Consider the following 22508-nt stretch of genomic DNA (forward strand, 5'->3'; position numbering starts at 1 on the left):
AAATAATTATCATTGTTTAAATTTTTTTTTCCTTATGAAGACAATGCAACATCATGGAAAGGTATAACTTATATACTAAAAGAAAAAGAATACTGTATATGAGTTGTTCTCAACTGGGGCGATTTTTCACCCCTGGACACCTTTGATGAAGTATGGAGACATTTTTGATGGTTCAGGCTAGGGCAGCGGTGCCACTGGCATCTAGTGGATACAGGCCAGTGATACTACTAAACAAGCTCATAGCACCTAAGACAGTCCTTTCAACAAACAATTTTCCTGTTCAGCGGTGTAAAGGGTCAGAAACCCAATTACATATACTATGACCTTATTAATTACAAAAAAAGGGTGTAGAGGAAACTAGAAGAGAAATAAAGCAAAATAGTGATTTTTGGTTGATATTTTCCTCTATTTCCAATGTTTTGGTAATTTTCTATTCTGTTGAGAGTCCATTATTTTAAATTTATATCTCTATAATAGAAATCACTCTATTATATTATTTCTGATTTAATCAAAATACAGATTTTATTTTTATGACAAAAATTTTAGTGATACGGAAATTAACCTTTCCAGATACAAGTAGAAACAATATTTCCATCACTGAATAAATATGTCTCTTTAGTTTCAAATTTAATCTGTTGTTTCTGGTTCATGCCCTCAAAACCAATGTCTGGCTTATATTTACTGAGAATATTCAAAAATTTTGTATTTAGATTAATATTTTTTTAAAGATTTATTTATTTATGCATACAAGAACAGGGGTGTAAACCAGAGGTGTAGGAGGGTGAGAGGATTCACCAGAGAGAGTGGTGAGCAGAACAGGTAGATCCACTGAAACACATGACTGAGGGGAGCAGCGGGCAAGACAGGAGAGGTCTGCTGTGCCATGTGGGTTGCTCCCTGGCCCGGCATCGAACTCATGCTGCAGTGGCTGGTGATAGCTTGATAGCGCTATCTTTAACGCCTGTGCCACCAGGGAGGCCCTATTTGGATGATCATTGATGCATTTGAATTTTCCCTTTACTGAAACTTGTTTTAATCATGTACTCTAATCTAAACCATGGAATAATCTTGATGGAGTATTTTGGAGTATTCCTGTTTCCAAATTCCTTCTGTCACATTAGTTGCTACTGAGCTATAGTAACCTTGTAAATAATGGCCAGTAGAAGAAAACATTGACCTAATCCTAAGATCTCCTTGTTGATTCCTGTCCTTTTAAAATAAGTAATATTTTGGGGCTCCAAATGTATTCCTAAATGTTAAAAATTGGTTATAAAATAACATGTATTACCTAAAATGCTATTTTTCATAGGTAGCATATGGTATCCACTATTAAACAAATTAATAATTAATATATATCCCCTCTTTTTTTTTTACTTCCACAGAAAATGTACCATGAGGTTTAATTACATTTTCTTTTAATGTGCAGGCAGTGATGAGCAACTTGGAAAATTAGTTTACAATGCTTTGGAAACAGCCACTGGTGGCTTTGTCTTGTTGTATGAGTGGGTTCTTCAGTGGCAGAAAAAAATAGGTCCATTCCTTACCTGTCAAGAAAAGGAGAAGATTGACAAGTGCAAAAGGCAGGTAAGTATTTGAGATGACCCTGATGGGCAAAGGCCTAATCTTGAGCTTTCAGAGATGACAGAGCTGAATAGCTCTGCTGTTGATAGACTAGTAAATATGATTCAGAATTATTTGAGAGCTATTCAACCAGAAGGACTTGGCAGGCCAGCACCTTCTTTGCTAGTCTTTTCTCAGCCTCTTGCTGCCTCCTTTAGAACTTCCATAACATGGTCAAATCCTCTGCTGGTACTTTCTTAACTTTCTCTCTCAGCCTTTATTAAGATATTCATAGCTAATCTCCAATCTAAGACTAATAGTACTTCATAATTGTTAATCTGTAATACTTAAACAATTAATCCTTAAACTCTTAAGAACGTTTACTACTACATACTGTTGAACAAATGAACATATATATCCCTTTTTTATACCTCTATGAGAAATGTACCAGACATTAATAAAGACATAACAAAACAGTAGGCAAAACAAAGCATTGTATCTAGAAATGTATGTACTTACAGTAAAAAGAGAAACTGGAAGTTAATAAACTGAAATCACAACAGTTGTCTTTGAGTGGTGACCATGTAGTTCATTTGTAGAATTTCTACTTTGGCATTAGTAGACTTATTAAAATGTTGACGGTAAATGCTTATAGCTGTTTTATATGCTATAATGTTTTAAAATTAAAGTTCTTGGGCCCCCCTGGTGGCATAGGGGTTAAGTCTCAGTGCTATCACGCTGTCTCTGCAGCGGCTGCTGCTCCCCTCAGCAGTGTATTTAGTAGATCTGCCTTCCTGCTCCCCACTCTGTCTCTGGTGAATCCTCTGATTCACCTCTGGCCTACACCCTGCACCTCTGGCCTACACCCCAGTTCTTCTATGCATAAATAAATCTTTAAAAAAATAAAAGTTCTTTTTCTCTGGTGGCCATATTGCAAAAGAAATTGCTTTTAAAAGCTGGTCTCGGGGCCTCCCCGGTGGCGCAGCGGTTGAGCGCTGGGTTGCAAAGCTGCCCGCGGCCTCTGCGGCGCCGGTTCAATCCCCGGCTGCTCCCCGGCCACCAGAGGAGGGTCCCACATGGCTCGCAGACCTCTCCTGCCGCCCTCTGCTCCCCTCAGCAGTGTACTTCGGTCCTTCTGCCTGCTCTGCTCCCTGCTCTGGCTCTGGTGAATTCTCTCACCCTCCCACGCTTCTGACTGTACCCAGTGCATGTACAAACAAACAAACAAACAAACAAATAAATAAAAAAATAAACATGCCTCTATAAAAAAAAAAAAATTAAAAGCTGGTCGCTGATTTTATAGTATTTGTTCACTAGGTTTTCCACTAAAAGATACTGAGAATTAAATAAATGCTTTCCATCTTTATGAACTATTACACTGGCCATATAATTCAGGGGAGGATTCAGTTCAAGGCATATTCTTTCTTTCCTTTTAAGCTATATTTTGTATATATTTAATTTTTTTTAAATATTTATTTATTTATTTATTTATTTATTTATTTATTTATTTATACAAGCACTGGGTACAGTCAGAAGCGTGGGAGGGTGAGAGAATTCACCAGAGCCAGAGTGGGGAACAGAGCAGGCAGAGTGACGAAATACACTGCTGAGGGGAGCAGTGGGCGTGGCAGGAGAGGTCTGCGTGCCCTGTGGGACCCTCGCTGGTGGCAAGAGAGATCGAACCGGCGCTGCAGAGACTGCGGGCAATCTTTGCAGCCCAGCGCTCAACCGCTGCGCCACCAGGGGAGGCCCTATATTTAAATTCTTTAATGAAGCACCAGTTAATGCTGATAACCCAGATGTTACTGGGTTTTTTCCTTATCAGATTCAAGGAGCAGAAACGGAATTCAGCTCATTGGTTAAATTGAGCCATCCGAATGTGGTACGCTACTTAGCAATGAATCTCAAAGAGCAAGACAACTCCATTGTGATAGATATTTTAGTGGAGCACATTAATGGGGTCTCACTCGCTGCACACCTGAGCCACACAGGCCCCATCCCCGTGCATCAGCTTCGAAGGTACGCAGCTCAGCTCTTGTCAGGCCTGGATTATTTGCACAGCAATTCCGTGGTGCACAAGGTTCTGAGCTCATCGAATGTCTTGGTGGACGCAGAGGGCACCATCAAGATTGCGGACTACAGCATTTCTAAGCGCCTGGCAGACATTTGCAGGGAGGATGTGTTTGAGCAAACCCGAGTTCGGTTTAGTGACAACGCCCTACCTTATAAAACGGGGAAGAAAGGAGATGTTTGGCGTCTTGGCCTTCTGCTGCTTTCCCTCAGCCAAGGACAAGAATGTGGAGAGTATCCTGTGATCATCCCTAGTGACTTACCAGCTGACTTTCAAGATTTTCTAAAGAAGTGAGTGTCATTGAGATTCTTTATCATTGCATTGTATTCTTACACTTCTGATTGTGCTTGAGTTTACTAGGCGTCAAAACACTATGTAAGCTGAAAAAGTGAGCCACAGACTTAGTTAATTCTTTATTCTCCCAGTCCTTTCCCAGCCACCTATGTCCTATTTTTTGTTTATGTTTATTATTCCCTTCACTCCCACATTCTCCTGAATTTACAAGGACTTAATAATAGATTTTCAGTAACTTTCCTGCCTTCCTGGTACTATGCAGGTACTGCTCTTTTTCTTTCTCCTTTTCCTACTAAACCTTTTAAATGTGAAAAATAAATAATGGATTTTCAAACTACTTTTGAGGGACTGCCTGGTATACTCAGGTATTCCAAATGGAAAAACCTTCCTGTCCATCTTCTCTGCAGTTTCCTGAAGTCCAGCATGTCAAAGACAGGAGGTCAAAGACAAGGCCTCCTACTTTAGAAAACAACTTTAGGAGTTCAGTTTTGCCCTTTGCCTGTTAGTAAGCATTCTTCATTCTCAATGTCTCGTTCTGCCAAGTTGCAGAATGCAAATGACTTCCTTGCTCTAGCCAAAGAATTTTTGATACCTGTAAATGACAGGTACACATTCAGTTACACAAACAAGCTACAGATCTGTTTGGAGAGGTTCCTTACTAAGAGGTTTTCTTTGGGCCTGAAGTCTTTGTCCGAGCTCTTTGATTCAGTGTTGTCTAATTTAGCCCGCCCTCTGTTCTCATTTCAAATCAGACCTGGATTCTCTCATTTTCTCAGTTAAATGGAAACAAAGATGCCCATTGTCTGGGTTTTTCTGATATGCCCCTGGTCTACCTTTCTGGCAGGTTGACCTGTACGTCTTTCTTCCCTTTCTGACACTCTTGTTTCTTACCTAATTTTTTTCCTCCAGCCATTCACTTTTACTCACTGCAGCCACTCCCTACATTTCTTTTCTTTTACCCATCGCATTTCTTGTCCTGTTCCCATCTATTGCAGCTGCCTCTTATCCTGATCCAATTGTTACTTTCTGTCATACATGATCTTACTGCCCTTATGTTTAAATAAGGTGGTTTCTGTGTACCATAAAATATAAGTAGATAGGATAAACATGAAATTGTTGAGAGGGGCCAACTTTGATTATTTGTGTTTTCTCATTAAAGTGACATTATATCATACTATGTTATCATCTAATGATTATAAAGAAGTATTTTATGATTCTCTTAAGTGCAATAAACTTGTGAAAGTATTTATTTAGGGGATGGGGGTGAAGGTGGTAAAAAACGTATTTAGATGCACCCTAATGATAAAGTTGATTAAAATGGTATTGGAAGAAATATAATGATAGAGTCACTGACAATTAAGACCTTTCATTTTTCAAAATGTTGCCTTCAGCCTTCAGCCCTTCATCATTGGTCAGAAGTAATCCAGTAAAAGTTAGCAATAGGATATATTTTGTAACTTTGGGAATACATATAAAACCTGTGTTTCACGTTTAATAACAAAAGGACATATTGCTTTAAAACCCACCTAGTTCTTTTTGTACAGAAAATAGCTCTATAATGTTGGTTTTGAACTTGAGACCAACAAGTTTCTGGCAATGAGCTCCTAAAACTCTTAGCATTTCCTAGATGCTGAGAGTGGCAAAGATGTCTCATGTTATATTAATGAACCTGGACCCCACCTAAGAGTGGGTGCTGGTTGCCCAGAGAACCAACCTTGTAATTGATTGGAGGCTTGGAACTTTCAGTCCCACCCCTTGACATCTAGGATGGGGACAGGAGCTGGAGGTTGAATTTATCGCCAGTGGCCAATGATTTAGTCACTCTTGCCTGTGTAATGAAACCTCCAAAAAAACCAAAGGGACTTGGTTCAGAGACCTCCCCAGTGGGTGAACACAATGAGGTACTGGAGGCATGGAAGTCCCTCACCCCTTATCACGTACTTTTCCCTACGCGTCTCTCCTACCTTGCTGTTCCTGAACTGTAGCTTCTCATAATTGACTAGTAACCTAGTAAGTAAAATTGTTCCTCCGAGCCCTGTGCGCTGCTCTAGCAAGCTATTCGAACTAAAGAGGAGGTCATTGGCACCCCTGATCTATAGTCAGTGAGCCTGAAGCTCAGATGACAACCTAGACGAGAGATTGGTGTCAGGAGTGAGGGACTAGGGGCAATCTTGTAAGACTGAATAACCTGTGGCATCTGATGCTGTGTCCAGGTAGTGTCAATTGAGTTGAATTGTAGAATACCCAGCTGGTGTCAAATTGCCCTTTGGTGTGGAGAAAATGCACTCCACCCCCACCCAATGCCCTTGATTTAAGTGCAGATCGTTTTGGTCAAATCAAAAAAGCAGATTGAAATATAACATGTACAGATTGTCATTTTTTAAAAAGTAAGTATCCACAAAATTGTATCTTCCGTTTGGATGGCTGTCAAAAATGTTGTTACTATCAGTAATGTTTTAATATTTATAAGGAGAAGATATTCATGTTTTACTGATGTGATCAAAAATTCATTTAAATTTTGGGAAAATCTTACATAAATCTCTCAAGGTATGAAATTAGGAGTGCTTTACTTTTTTTTGCTGTGACATAAAAATATAAAATGTTACTCTTTCTGGTGGTTGTTATCACTACTACATAGGTATAGATTTTAAGTCCAATTTCACAATGGTCATTGATCCTTTCAAATACATTATTTATAATTAGGTTCAAATGCTACCCAACAGTGTTACTGGTGGTTCTCAGACCTTTTTTTTTTTTTTTGGACAGGTTTATTAGAGAAAGGAGAAAGAAAAAGAGAGGAACTTACATAGTCATAGGTGGGCAGGAGACTGATCTCAGACTTTTATCTTGGATTAAAATCACCTACAAGTTTGCCCAGACTCCAAGAGTTGCTGATTTACTGGGACTGGGGAGAGTAAAATTTCTAGTTCTGATAAATTCCCAGGTGATATTGATGGTGCTGGTCAGGGATCCCGCTCTGGGATCCACTGGGTTAAAGATATAGCATATTTATAGTCATTAAAAAAAATACAACATTGAACATTAAGTTAATAGATTCAAGGATGAGAATGAAAAGAATGGGTGTGATCAAATGTGGGAATTTTGAAAGGTTACCAGCTTTCCCCAAACTATGATGAACCGACTGCACCTATGGTTTGTCATATTAGACCCATCCTGCATCTGTTGATTGCTTTTCCTTTGGAAAGCTTTATTGGTGACTCGTCTGCAGAGAGACTTAGTTTAGCATGGTCATCAAGCTGTTAATGGGAGTAAAATTTCATGACTCACTTGTGCTTCTTCAACTTTTAAAACACTATCCCATGAGTGTAAGTTTTCCTATCTCTAAAGACTGTATTTTTGTTGTTGTAGTTTACACCCAGCCTAGTCTTCAGCATATACATCTGGCAGCAGTGTTTAATTTAAATCCACTGAAGAGTGCGTTTTGCTTCATAAGTAACATGAATTCTCTAATGTGTACCTTTAAAAAATAAACCCATAGGTAAAAGGCTTAGGTTGTCTAGTTTAGCATTTATTTTGTGTATTGCTGAGATTCTTTCTCTCCTCTCACTGAGGTGTGTTTGCTTGGATGACAAGGAAAGATGGAGTCCTCAGCAGCTGTTGAAACACAGCTTTATAAATCCTCAGCCCAAAATGCCTTTAGTAGAACAAAGTCCTGAAGGTAAGTCTGTTACCATACTTTTTTGATACCCTGTTTGACATAAATTATTTTGAAAGTATACTTAATTCAAAATTAGAACAAATTGCATGGATCATTTGCCTGTTTTGTGCTGAACTGTACACAAGTCCATGTCAGTGTGTGTTGTGCATAGAACCACTTCTGCAACCCTCCAGTTTTTTTCAGTCTCTACTGATGGAGTGTTGTTGGTGTAATCTCTTTTAGTATTCAGTAATCCTCCTTGTCATATCAGCATTATTGTCAGGTAACCAGATTTCCCTGCTGCTACTCAAGTAGAAGGTTAAAGAACCTTGGTAGAGGTTGATGGATGGGGAAACCTAAATTTGAGTTCTGGCTCTATCATTCCATCATTTCTTTCTATCTCAATTACCCCCCCCTACAAACCTGGGTAAATTGTATATTTCAGCATGCAGTAAGGGACAGGCAAGGTGAAGAAAATTATTAAAGGGTCTGCCAGGTATGAGATGCTTTTTCAAGTTACTGGTTAGGGTCCCTTCTTCCAGTGCTTGCATTGTTGTTGGAAATTGTAGCTCTTCCTATATTTCCACGGCCTCATATACTTCTTACCCTTTGTTTTATCTCAGATTCTGGAGGACAAGATTACGTTGAGACTGTTGTTCCTAGCAACCAGCTACCCAGTGCTGCATTCTTCAGTGAGACCCAGCGACAGTTTTCCCGATATTTCATCGAGTTTGAAGAATTACAGCTTCTTGGCAAGGGAGCATTTGGAGCCGTGATCAAGGTGTGTTGCAGATCTGTCCCCAGCCCATTTAGAGCTCCTTCTCCATTCCATTTCCACTGACATAAGGGTTTCTACTTAGAGAGTAGGGAGGGAAGTGAAGGACATTTTGAAATTGTGATCATCTTCACCCTCACGGAGTTAAGGGCTTTATTTAAAGTTACCCTGGATGCATTGAGAACATGTCACCCCAGTCCCTTGCTTGATGCAGTGCATTAGCTGAAACCACATGATCTTAAGAGCATTTCAAGTGGAGTCAAGACCTCTACATGAAGAACATTTTTGTGTGCTTTGGTTTAGAAAATTGTCCTCTTTTTCTTCCATTTGCTTTTAGAGTTTCTGTAGATAAAAGGGCTACAAGGTGGAATTCAAAGTGGGAAATGGCCTCAGATGGTCTTGATGGCTTTTATTTTGCAACTCTTACTGAGATGGAAAATTAGTGATACACTATTAAGGTGTGCTGTTGTTAGGTCTTCCCATCTTCATTCTAGTCTATTCGGGTGACTTTTATTGTTACCTATCATCTGAGAAAAGATTTCATTTGTTCTTATATAATCTAAGTATTTTGTTTGAATTTAAGAAACCCAGATTAATACTTTATTATTAAGTATACTTAACATATATGATATCTTACACACAGCTGGCCCACCATCAATAAAAGGCCTATGTTGTTTAGGATTCTGAGAGTATGATGAGGAAGCATTACTGGTATTACTGTGGAAAGCCTTTCACAGAGGAAAAAGAATTGAATTAGGTTTTTTTTGTGGTAATCAGGCACAGGAAAGACAATTTTAAGCAAGTTTTCCTAAAGGAAGTTATAAAATTATGGGAAATTTTCAACTTTGTTCTGCAAAGTATAGACATTACAGTTAGGTGATTAGATAGATCTACTGTGAGCTGACAGGTGTTGTGGTCAGGTCATCATAGTTATCTTCAAGAATAGTGTATGATTGAAGTATTTATTATGCCTTTAACTCACACTGTAATTTTGATCAAATGCTTTTAATCAGGTCTTACATTTTACATTCTTGAATGGTAAACATTACCAAACTTCATTTCCTTACAAGTTCTTAAAAATGGTCAATAAGCTCATAAAACAGAAACATCTTAGTAACTTAAGCTCCCAGTTTCTTTCTGTATGTTAACCCCACACCCTTTACACCTTGTCTCTATTTCCAGGTTAGTATGGGGCAATGTGCTCAATAATCTGGCATTTTACTAGCAATTGGACCCATTACTGTTTATATACCTTTCTGTTTTAATCAGTGGATTCCTAAGAGTTTCCCTAGGAAACTCCCCAGCAAGCTCCAAACCCCAGTCGGTGACTCCTAGCATACATGATATGTGCTGAGAAGTGAGGTTAAAACCAGACACTCTACTGTCTTCTGCTCCATGAATTTGGTGATAAAAGAACACATGGCTATTGCTTCTTGGAGCACATTCTATATTTCAAGTTATATGCCAGGTGGTTTCCAGAACCTTGTCTTTCAATCTCAAAACATTCTTATGAAATAGGTATTATCCCAGTTTTCCAGATGTGTGAACTGAGGCCCAGAGAAGGTATGAAATTTGCCCAAGGTTACATACACCCACTAAAATAAAACTATCATTCTGATCCACATCTGTTTTACTTAAAAAATGTGTTCTTATTACTATTTGCACACAAAGAAAAGAAATTTGAGACTCAATTTTATAGTACACTTCTCATTCCTAGAAATAGTTTTTTGTAAACTAATTAAAACTATGAGCCAAGCAGAGTGATACCTGTTGGTCTTACATACTCAGATATGGGCCTTTGCCCATGGCCTCTGCCCATGTCCAAGCTGTTGCTTTTTCATCACTTCAGTTGACCTGCATGATAAAATTTTTTTCAGCCAACTCATTTGCATAGTGAAACTGCCCAAAATAACAATGCCTTTGTATAGGATATGTAGACTTGCCTTTGAACCGTTTTCTTGTATATTTATTTTACAGGGCTCTTATTCTGGTTTCAGTACATATCATCAATAATAAATCCTCTGTCTAGGTAGCAAAATCAGCAGGCAGTAATTGTCTTATTTCTCATTGTATAACTTACTGGGCACTTTTCTCTGTGAGGCTTCATGCAAGTGTTTACCCGCCTTGGCTCTTTTCATCCTTAAAGTCACTGTTTGAGGTAAGGAAAGTGGTGTATATGCTATTTTGCAGATAAGAAAATTGAGTTTCAAAGAAACTAAGTAATTTGCTCGTGTTCAAGGAACTTTTTTAAGTCAAGAATTAGAATTTGCATTCATATCTGTAAAAATTTTTGGAATTGACTTTTTATTTAGTGACATTTAGTGTAAAAAACGATTAGAGGTATCTTCTAAAGCCTTACATGAACTTTTAATATAACTTTTTAAAATAAGGTTTAAAAAACCCAAAATTACTTGGAAATTTAAATAGCGGGACTGATAACAGAATAGCAGGGATATAATTGTCAATAAAACTAATAGCTAAAAGGGAGAGTATGTTTTCCTCAGGGTCTCTTAGCAAGCTAAAAACATCTGGGTGGAGGAGAGAGGTTTTCTAAGTTTCTGGCAGCCAAGACTGCCTTCAGCTTAAGCGTTTCCAAGCACGTGTTCTTTTTTTTATTTATTTAATTTAAATTTTATTTTTATATTCCCCATACAATTACAACCCCCTTTTTTTACCCCAAGCCCTCCTTTCCCCGCCTCCCACCCCCCATAGAGTGTCTCTTGTTCATAGTTTTTTGTTGATTTTGATATTTTCTTTCTTATAGTTATGCTTTTCCCTGGTCCCTTATTTAAGTTTTCTAGATTCCTGCTATGAGTGAGACCATCCGGTATTTTTCTTTTTCTTTCTGGCTTATTTCGCTGAGCATGATCCCTTCCAGCTCCATCCATGTTGCTGCAAATCGCATGTGTTTATCTTTTTTGAATGCTGAGTAATATTCCATGGTGTATATGGACCACATCTTCTTGATGCAGTCATCTATTTTTGGGCATTTGGGTTGTTTCCAAAGCTTAGCTGTTGTAAACAGTGCTGCTATAAACATAGGGGTGCAGGTGCTCTTTGGAATTGATGCTGTTGGTGTCACTCAGCACTCGGGCTTCGCCTTGGAGAGGGATGCAGTCCGCGGTACAAGGCCAGTCCGTGGGTGCGCTCACCACCCCGGGGCCCTTCTCCTTCCGGGAGGCAGGTGCAGAACAAGCTGGACGGCTGCTGCTACGCGGTGAAGCGCATCCCCATCAACCCCGCCAGCAAGCACTTCCGCAGGATCAAGGGCGAGGTGACCCTGCTGTCGCGCCTGCACCATGAGAACATCGTGCGCTACTACAACGCCTGGATTGAGAAGCACGAGCGGCCGCCCGGGAATACGGAGCCTCAGGCCCAGCACGGACAAGCCTGGCCCGCGCTCAAGGCCGGCGACAGCTACTCGGACAGCCCCAACAGCATCGAGGCCGCCGCCCCGCCGCCGCTCCTCAGCAGCTCGGTGGAGTGGAGCACGTCGGGCGAGCGCTCGGCCAGCGCCCGCTTCCCCGCGGCGGGCGCAGACTCCAGCAGCGACGACGAGGAGGATGAGCATGGCGGGGTCTTCTCGCAGTCCTTCCTGTAAGAGCTGGCCGCCCGCTCCGCACCCCCCACACCCCCTACCCCGGCGGTGCCCGCTCTGCACCCGCCCCTGGCGGTGCCCGCCCCGCGCCCCCTGGCTGTGTCCCGCTACACATACCCCCCCCCCCCCCCCCCCGCAGTGCCCAGCTCCGCCCCCCCCCCCCGCCCTCTGCGGTGCCCGCTCCGCATCCCCCCAGGAGGTGCCCTGCTCCGCACCCCCCCCCCCCCGGCAGTGCCCCGCTCCGCGCACACCCCCCCCAAGCAGTGCCCCTCTCCGCACACCCCCCTGGTGGTGCCCTGCTCCACGCACACCCTGGCAGTGCCCCGCTCTGCACACCCCCTGGTGGTGTCGCGCTCCGCAACCCCCTCCCCCCTCCCCCCGCAGTGCCTCGCTCCGCACCCACCCCCCTACCCCTCCTCCGGCAGTGCCCCGCTCCAGGCACACCCCTGGCGGTGCCCACTCCGCGCACCCACCTGGCAGTGCCCCGCTCTGCGCACCCACTGGCAGTGCCCCGCTCCACACACCCACCTGGCAGTGCCCACCCACGCCTGGGGAAGGGGATTCGGTTAGAAACCCAGCCCTGTTCCACCATGTTAAGAAAAAAAAAAAAAAATATATATATATATATGTGTGTGCGTATATATATATATGAAACCCATTTTTGGAGAGTATCCAAATCCAATGTAAAGGGCTTTATTTTTCACTCTCTTCAAAAGTTCAAGCCCTGAAGAAAGGAAAAATTAATACATTTAAAAGAGCATTTAATACATTTAAAAGAGCATTCTTTCAAATAAGGGCTTCTAGCTGTGTAGAACATCTATGATTTTATTTGGAATCTTGACATCGGGCCAACTGCAGTTCTAAAAAGGGTTCCCAAACCATTCATTATGATCCTAAGCCAAAATTTATGCATCTCAGAACCCACTGTGGTTATTTATTTTCCTGGTTTTGGTGTATACAGTTAGATAAAGTTTATCATAACTTTCAGCTATTGGATTATGACAAGGATTTTAGTTTCTATAGTAGTTTCCCATTTCTCTTTTTAAGACCTGCTTCAGATTCTGAAAGTGATATCATCTTTGACAATGAAGATGACAACAGTAAAAGTCAAAATCAGGTAAATATATAAATAGAAATTATGCCATGTTAATTATGTAGGGGTGGGTATGTACGAAAACTAATGTTTGGTGTTAAAAAAGCCCAGGCAGGGGCCTCCTTGGTGGCATTGGGGTTAAGTCTCAGCACTATCACACTCTTACCACTGCGCACTGAGTTCATCCCTGGCCAGGGAGCTACCCACATGGCGCAGCAGACCTCTCCTCTCTCACCCCCTACTCCCCTCAGCTGTGTAGCTCAGTAGATCTGCCTGTTCTGCTCCCCACTCTGTCTCTGGTGAATACTCTTACACAACCACCCAACACCCCCTCCCCACCTCTGGCCTACACCTCAGTTCTTCTATACATGAATAAATAAAATAAATCTTAAAATATGTTAAAGAAAAAACAGGTAACATAGTAAAAGCCTTGATTTGATAATGCAAATATAGAAACTGTCCATTGTTAAATACAATTCTTTGAAATACTTGCTACTCATACATTTGTTTATAGATCTTAATTTATCCAAAAACAAGTCTACTTTTAGAAGAATGGAGCAAATTGATATGCTGTGAGTTTTTCAGTTGTTAATTTTTTTTTTTAATGAAAATGTTTCCTCTAAGACTTGGGGAATAAGCATTGGTTATTGGGGACATTGGGGAATGTTCCTCTAAGACATTGGGGAATAAGCTTATTCCCACTGGTTGGGAATAAGCATTGGTATTTTCATAAACCAATCTTAAACAGTGTTTCTACACTATAAGTCATGATCCTGTAAAAGGTTATGAAATCAGTTTTGAGGATCACAACCAATTTTATTTTTAATGATATACAGAAAATTATAGAACACCAAATGCATCATAAGTAACTCTTTGTGGAACTTGTCTCTCAGAAGTATGTCTCCTGGGTGTGATGTGAAATCCATTTCTTTTTGTGGATCAAGGTCAGAAAAGCTTGAAAGACTGCCACAGACTTTGGGCCTCGCTCTATTCTAGATGGTCCTCTATCCAGGCCAGCAGAGCCCCACTGTGTTGGTGAATGGAGTTCAGTTTTAATCTTTTTAATCACTAGGGGTCTTGGCTGTTACTGCAGAGAAACATTTTACAACTGATGGTTGAATGCAGTTATTTTATTACCAGGAATAAAAAAAATAATTACTCAAGCAGGTATTGGGGTTCATTATAGTAGATTAAGAAAAGTATACATGTAGACTCTGTTAGATAAGTAGTCGAGTTGAATTTGAAGGAGATTTAAGTGAATTAGTCAGTGGTTTTTGTTAGCACTTCCCTTTTGTGTTAAAATCATCTTAAATTCCTCTCCGTTTAAATTGATAAATTAAAAATTTAACCAGGAATAATAGCATGAGAACCTAAATTACTGTTTTGGTTTTAGCTTTAGTTATGCATTTAATTATTACGGGGGCACCAAATTTACAATCCTGGTTTTACTCAGTTAAGAGCAACATCCCACAGGCATTCTAATTAATGAAGAGAAACCTCCGAGAAAGTAATAATCTCCTGCAGATAATCCCCAGAGAATATAAATGATTCAAGAGTAGAACCTGATTGTTTCTAATGCAGGGTTTTTTGTTTTTGTTATTGTTGTTTTGACAAAGGAAAAATGTTAAAAATTCTTACACACACACACACACACACACACACACACAACTGTTAATGAAAAACAGTCTAATGCTTTTTCCATACTTAGAGGAAGAATGGGAGAAAGTACTTAAGTGCATCTATTAGCAGAAAAAACAATCTTTTAAAAAGGAACCATGAATTAGAAAGAAAATTAGCAGACAGATTAGCCTTGTGGAAGAATAGTTATAGGACCGGTCAGTGTAGGCAGCACTGAGTGCTTGTTCTTCTGGAGTGTAACCCAGTGGGCAGAATGTCCTTTGGTAATATGACCACATTTAAATTGTTTTTGCTAAAGATGGATTTCTAGTCTGTTAACAAACAGGAGCCTACCTCCTAACAAAGGCATTCCAGTAAGACTGAAGCCTAACTCTATTAGCCTATATGCCTTCTGCCCTTCTTATGCATAGAAACATCAGTGGTAAAAATTGACTTAATGTATCTTTCTTTACATTGCACACCTTTAAAACTCGCCTGTTTTCCCCATCACTGTTCTGTACAGTATAGACCTGTAAACCATACAGTGGGTTCTGGTGGTAGTAAAATTGCCTTTTGAATACTTAAGCATCTAAAGGACAGTGGTTGTGTTCTGCTCACTGACCTCCCTGGTAAAGCAACAGGATGGGCATGTATGTGGTGCGGGTGGGCACGGATAATTTGATGATAGCGAGGATCTTGTCTAATTTCAGCCTCCATTTTGGTTTCTTCTATGTTCCTCTCGGTTAGGATGGAGACTACAATGGAAAGAACACTTGCAATGAAAATGAGCCATCAGTGACCACGGCAGCTGTGCACTACTTATATATCCAGGTAAGGCAGCATAGTGACATAGCAACTCCCTGGAGTTGTTTTTGGGTATGTTATAGGCGACTAGAGCAAGACAATGAGCTTAAGAGGGCTCACTGGCACCACCAAAGGGACAGTGTGCAGCCCCTTTGCCTCAGCCTTGAAATTAGCCCTTCCTGTACCACAGCAGGAGATGTTACAGGGCAGTGGTTATGGGCTCTGGACTCAGACTATGCAAGTTCACATCCTTTATCCACCGGCCACAGCTGTGTGAACTCAGGCAGAGTTCTACAAAATTCTATGCCTCGCGTTTCTATCTCTAAATGAAATAATAGTTGCTGTTTCAGTGACTTGGGAAGAATAAAGGAGTAATGTATGTGACATATTAGAACCATATCTGAGTTCCATAGACACCAGTCTGTGTGTACAGAAACTTCACTTTGTCCTACAGGCTGAATCTGAACAAATAAGATACAACGTGCTGGAAGAATTGTTTGTTCAGAAGAAACACTGACATGGCTGTAGCCAAAGTGACTAGTTAGTTCCAGAATCTCTGGCTGACAGGAACCATAGGCAAACCAGTCCCAGTGAGGGACTTCTGCCTGCTCGCATGCACGAGGGCAGTGTCCTGGGTAGCGGAGAGCTCTGCCAGCAGGCAGACAGTCACAAACCAAAAGGGAAAACTTGCCCCTGCCCCAATTGAGTAGGGCCAGCCGTCATTATTAGTATTTTCAGTCATGTCTGCAAGTAGGCAGGTCCTGAAATGTGAAATAAAGTGCTGTACAGAAGAAGGAACCCTCAAACTGTAGCATTTCAATAGTTAGGTGCTTTCCTGGCGTTGGAGCTTATTGTAGGTATTCCCTAAAATAATATCTTTAAAGTACCACTCATCTACTTGATAATGCGTTTGTCACCTAATTCACTAATTATTAAGTTATCTACCATGTGCCATTACTCTCTGTATAATTATGATGAAATGGAAGTCCATAGCGGAGATGCATCCAAAGGGCAGTAAGATCGTGTTGTAGAAGTCGAAGGCCCTTGTGAGGCCTGTTGAATGTCAGCATTTGTAGGTGGTTATTCTGAACATGAGAAGGTAGAAGTTGTTCCTTTCTCTTAAAACAATAAAATCTTTCTTCCTGAGAATTCTCATCTCTGGCACTGGTTGGGAATATATATATAGGCTATATTCAGAAATCAAATGCTACATGTTGATTTAAGATTTAAATGAGGGGCCTCCTTGGTGGCGCAGGGGTTAAAGTCTCAGCCCTATCAAGCTATCGCCAGCCACTGCAGCATGAGTTTGATCCCCCCCACAGCCAGGGAGCTGACCCACATGGCAGAGCCCAGTCTTGCCTGCTGCTCCCCTCAGCAGTGCATTTCAGTAGATTCTCCTGTTCTGCTCTCCACTCTGTCCTTGGTGAATCCTCTCACCCCTCCACCTCTGGCCTACACCCCAGTTCTTCTACAGATAAACAAATAAAAATGTCTTTATAGAATTTCATTTTATTTATATATATATTTATTACATTATCCTTCATTTTTGTACAATGTATGATTTCCCCGTGAAATTCCCACCACCAATTCACCCATGCACCATCATCATAGTCCCTTGTGCTCTTCCCACCCCTGTCTTGATCCTTCTTCCTCCTCCTTCCCTACAGAATGTCTCTAGTCTATGGTTACCTGTTGATTAAAAATAAATCTTAAAAAAATATTAAATGGTATGACATTGCTTCTGGTGCATTAATAAACTTACAAAGGGAGGAGAAAGAGCCCTTTTCGTGACTGTTTTAATGTTGATGTTTTGCTCTCTGGTCTTCAAAGCCATTGTCATTAGTTGTATCTACAAATGAGAAAGGCTTATGATGGCGTTAGAATAATTAGCCCTTAATTAAATGGAAAATTAGGTTTGGAAACAATCTTGTAAAACCAAAAAATAAAATTTTACTTCTCAGTTTATTCATATTTGTGGCAAGAGTTTTAAACAAGTCCTTTTTTTAAATGAGCAATAACATAAAAAATAAAATTAGTGATGTTGGGGTGCTAAAATTATGCATCTGTCCCCTCAGGTTTTTGTTTGTTTGTTTGTTTGATTTTAATGCTGCTGGTTTCTTTTTTCAGTCTTAAAGAAAAAAACCAAGCCTTTCCCTTAACTATTTAAAATCCATAACATGTGCTTTGAAATGGAGAGCTACGTTCATTGCGGTTTTCCTCCTTAACTGAAACTGTAATCAAATCCATTCCTGCCTGGTTTGTTCTCATCTGCAGATGGAGTACTGCGAAAAGAGCACACTACGTGACACCATTGACCAGGGCCTGTATCAGGACACCACCCGACTCTGGAGGCTGTTTCGAGAGATTCTGGATGGGTTGGCTTACATCCATGAAAAAGTAAACCTGATAACATTTTATATATATTTGAATTTACAATGATATAAAACTTACAGTGAATAAAATATTTCAAATATTGGACGACTGGAGAAAAGCAGAAATAGAGGGGAAATTATGGGTCTACTGATACCTATTTTTATGGGAAATAGAACAGCATATCTAAAGAGAAGAAAATAGTGCAAAGTTTCAAAGTTCAAAGAAAACACTGAAGGCTAGGACAGGTGTTGGCAAACTATGGAAAAAATCCAGGCCTCTACCTGCTTTCAGATGACCTGTGAACTAAGAGTGTCTTTTACTTCTTTTAAAATGTTTTTTAAAAATCACAAGAAGATTGCATGTTGCTTGTCTATATCTTGCCATGGCTGTGTGTGTGCTATTGCTGTGGAGTGGAGTGGTTGTCACAGAGCTTGTGTGACCCCCCAAAACCTAAAATCCTTACTCTCTAGCACTTTACAGTTTGACAACATCTAGGTTAGGAGGAAATACTTGAACATATGTGAGTTTGAATATGTGGTTTAGAATAAAGGGAGAGTGTGATTAGTAAATGCCAGGTTATTTGATTTTAACAGACTTAGTGCTGCCCTTCTTGGGAGCATAACTGGGAACATCTTCTAGCAAGGATCCAGATGAGATTCTGAGTAACACAGCTTGCTATGTGTATAAAATGTCATTGTAAAACTAGAAATTGTCTTTACAATGTAAACAGTAATGGGCTGAGCTTCAGGATAGAACACTGCTTACATTTTTAAATGGAATTATCTAATGCATTAGCCAGCATAAATATGTTTTTTCCTTTGCCTCAATTTTCTTTAATCTTATAATGTTTATAAGGTACCATATTTATACTAAAAAGCCAGGGCTGTAATTTGCACATGTTTAGTTTATAAATAATTCAGTGGAAACAGAATTTGCAAGGTTAGAAGTAAAAATGAATTCTAGAGCTCTCTGCCTGCCTGTGGCTGTGCAGATGCCTCTCTCTTCCTTTCTCCTTTTTCTAATAAACGTGACCTTTTACAATGTAAAAAACAAAACAAAACAGTTCTTATGACGGCCATTAAAACTTTATTACTGTGATATCACCCTAGGGCCTCAGAACCATGCCCTCTGTATGCTCTTCTCAATCTAAGTTGCTTAGTATTTGTTAAGGCCGTTTTGGGGTATCTGTCTCTGTACCATAACTAGAAATACAGAGAGAGACAACTGACAAACCTTTGTATATGAAAGGGTCTTTTGTCTTTTGAGGGAGCCAAAATTTGCTTTCATGTAATGGTAAAAGAGGTCAGACACTAAAGTGTTTCATTACATTTAATTCCCTGGGATATAATACCTGCAACAATAAGCATTATGAGGATGCCTCTAAGAAGGGGAGAAAGCAGTGTTCATGTCACAATCATTGAGTGTCTACTGAGTGTGCTGGGGATGCAAACTTGAATTGTTAGAGTTATTGTAGAAGGCTTCGTGAATGTGTTGGCACTTTGAATGCTGGTATAATTCAAATAAATGGGGAAAAGCAAGAATTTCCCAGGCATGGGATACTAGTATAAAGAAAGAGATAACAGAAGGAATGAAAATGGTGTGTTGATAAGAGCAGAAGCTTTGTGATGTAGCAGAAAGATAGTTGTGAACCTGATGGAGGGGTCCTTGGATGCTACAGGGAACCATTTGGATTTGACCCAGTCAAGACCACCAGCAAGGAGACTGGGACACGATGGCAAGGTCATTGGCAGGATAGTGGAGACTGCAGTGGCCGTACAGCCTTGGCCAGTGTGGTGTGTGGGAGAAGACCTCATTGTGATTTTCATCATTAGGTTGGCCCTTCAAATTAGGAAACAGGTAGAATCATAAATTGTGCTTGGGAAACAATTGTTGGCTTCTGTGTCTCTTGCATCAGGGAATGATTCACCGAGATTTGAAGCCTGTGAACATTTTTTTGGATTCTGATGACCATGTGAAAATAGGTGATTTTGGTTTGGCAACAGACCATCTACCCTTTGCTGTGAGTATGTTTTTAAATTGAACTGTGCCTGAAAGTGGACCCAAATGGTAATTGTGAACTCTGCCGTGTAATCTCCAGGAAATTATACAAGTCTGGAGGGAAAGAGAGAGGGGTGACTGACCATGATCGTTTAGGCTTTGAAATTGTGAACGCATTTTAGTCAGTGCCTTCCACGTGAGGGGCAAAAAATTATTGGCTTGTGAATGATATTTCCATCAAAGGCATATAATAATTCATGAAATAATTGACTATTTTGGATTATTAAACTAAGTAAAGGCTTTCTGGGGTTTGTGCCATGAAGAAGGAGTTCTGTAGTGAATGGCTCTCCTCCTCGATTTCATTTGGTTTCCAGTGAGCCCTGCTTTAGTGGGCTAACTAAATTTTAAAAATGTGAAACTCAAGAATATTATTATAATTATCCTGGTTTCTGTCTAGTATTTTTCAGTCAGTCTTCACTTAGAAATGGATAAGCCATTCCTGTGGAGTAATATAACATTTTAATTTGATGCTTGGCTTACTTGTATTTTTAGGCTGATGGCAAACAAGACGATACGATAGATCACTTGATTAAATCAGATCCTTCAGGTAAATCCAGGGGACTGTATATGTAATTAGTGTAATTAAAAACTGGCCACAATTTTTTTCTTTTGTCTTATTTTCCCTACAAAAAGCTATACGTCTAGAATATATGCAGCCGCAGGAAACCATCACCAAAGTATATGCTGTAAACACATCCATTACCTCCAAAAGTTTCCTCCTGCCCTGTCATTATTAGTGATAAGAATACTTATCATAAGATAAGAACACTTAACTTAGATCTGCTCTTTTAGGAAATTTTTATGTAATTGAAACATATAAGGTATCTTAATTTGAAATCTTTTTCATTTGTAAAGATTTTTATTCTAAAGCAAGTTATAATTATTCACTAAATTGACAATATTATGAAAATGTTTTTTGCTCTAATAGTTGTTCTTTAGAACTCTAAGAAATTAGGTTTTTGTTAGAATAATTAGCACTTCTGGGTATACAGTTGCACTTTGACTCCAAGTGGTCATATGAGGTTGGGTCCTGACCTGGGCCATCCGGGATCTTCCTGTCTGCCCTGCTCCTCACAACTGCAGCAGAGGCAACCTGTGTGGAGCAGACCTCATGGGCATACAGGACTTAGGGGTAAAATTCACTCTGCTTTTTCCTCTGAAAGGGATAAACAGTGCACAGATCATACCTTACTCTCAAGAAGTCATTTATTTCCATATTTTTAAATAAGAAATTTGCTTCATCTCTTATCTCTTCCTGGTGTTATTGGAAAGCTTTCCATCTGCCTTCTTCCACACAGGTCATTTGACTGGGATGGTTGGTACAGCTTTGTATGTAAGCCCAGAGGTCCAAGGAAGCACCAAGTCTACGTACAATCAGGTAAATGGGAAACTCTTTAGGAAAAAGGAAAGTAGGAGTAGTAAACACAAGGAGAAAAACTGATTAACTCTGAGAACAACAGGATCACAGCTCTTGTTACCAGCTGAAATAGTCAGGAACAGACACTCAACTCCATGTACAGCGACATGTACAGTGGATTGAGGGATTATTAGGTCTTCAACAGGACATCTGGGGCTCAACCACTGACATCTGGTGTCAGTGACTGAAGCTGGCACTGTATAGTCCCTCCATCCACCCAAAAAAGATTTGAGTTAACCTGGTCTGGGGCCAGGTCCCAGGAACCATAGGGAATAGTCGAGTAATAACACAGATGTCTTATTTTAGTCCTTGGGGAACTGGTAGATGAAACATGATACAGATAAAAAATAAAAGAAATAATCACTATACATGCCAAGAAGGGCTAAAAAGAAAAGAAATGAAACCTAGTGAGCAGAGAACAATAAGGAACATAATCTTTAGATAGACGGAGTAGAAAATACCTCCCAAGAGGATCACTGTTAGGATAAAGGAGAAGGGACAAGCCATGCAAAGTTGGGGGCTGGAGCATGCCTGGGTCATCAAAGCATAATAAGAGTTAAAAACAACAAAGTATAAAGTGTTTAAAATTAGGCAACTGGGACTCCAATGTACTCAAATACTGTGTGTTGTTAAAATCATGTTTTTAGAAAATGATATGATAATATTGAAAAGTATTGTTATTATCTTAAGGGAATTAAAGTTACAAACAATAGCATGGTTCTAGTTTCACAGTAGGTACATATGTGTATGTACCTGAAAAACCGCAAGATGGGCATGTCTGAGACAGCAGTATTAAGTATCTCGGAGCAGTGGGATTATGGGGGATTGCTCTTTAAATTGGTACTTTTCTGTGTGTTCCACATTTTCTATAGCCAACGTGTGTAAGAAATGCCACATGAATGTTTTTAGGACTTAAGTAGCTGATGATTGTTGGAAGTCTCCTACTAATCCCTGAGCCCAAATTCTTTCAAGAGTTTTTCTTGAAAGTGGCTTCTGTGCCTGTGTGCAATTTGCCTAGAATAATCTGTTCAGTTGGGTTGTGCTCAGCTGTCTCAGGCACTCTGCTTTCTAAACACCCGCCTGTTTGCAGCTCCCTACCTGGAACTTTGTTTGCTATGACTTCCTCTTTTTCTTCTTTAATTGCACTTCCATATTTTGTTAGGGTTAGTCACATGATCTTTCTTCTTCTT

At 40.1% G+C, this 22508-nt stretch overlaps 1 protein-coding gene across 2 annotated transcripts in view; it reads left to right on the top strand.

Moving 5' to 3' along the window:
• EIF2AK4 (eukaryotic translation initiation factor 2 alpha kinase 4) overlaps positions 1–22508 on the top strand; it is a 97344-nt gene that overhangs the window by 35338 nt on the left and 39498 nt on the right. For both annotated transcript variants that reach the window (XM_037502196.2, XM_037502197.2), the window contains 11 exons: positions 1427–1584; positions 3386–3921; positions 7498–7604; positions 8207–8364; positions 11543–11955; positions 13004–13073; positions 15414–15497; positions 17745–17867; positions 19759–19863; positions 20394–20448; positions 21200–21279. In XM_037502196.2, the coding sequence (XP_037358093.1) occupies positions 1427–1584; positions 3386–3921; positions 7498–7604; positions 8207–8364; positions 11543–11955; positions 13004–13073; positions 15414–15497; positions 17745–17867; positions 19759–19863; positions 20394–20448; positions 21200–21279 (1889 nt within the window). The remainder of the gene's footprint in view (positions 1–1426; positions 1585–3385; positions 3922–7497; positions 7605–8206; positions 8365–11542; positions 11956–13003; positions 13074–15413; positions 15498–17744; positions 17868–19758; positions 19864–20393; positions 20449–21199; positions 21280–22508) is intronic.

The sequence above is a fragment of the Talpa occidentalis genome, unplaced genomic scaffold (genome assembly GCF_014898055.3).
Source record: "Talpa occidentalis isolate TD23 unplaced genomic scaffold, MPIMG_talOcc4v2.1 talOcc4.11, whole genome shotgun sequence".
Taxonomy (NCBI): Eukaryota; Metazoa; Chordata; class Mammalia; order Eulipotyphla; family Talpidae; genus Talpa; species Talpa occidentalis.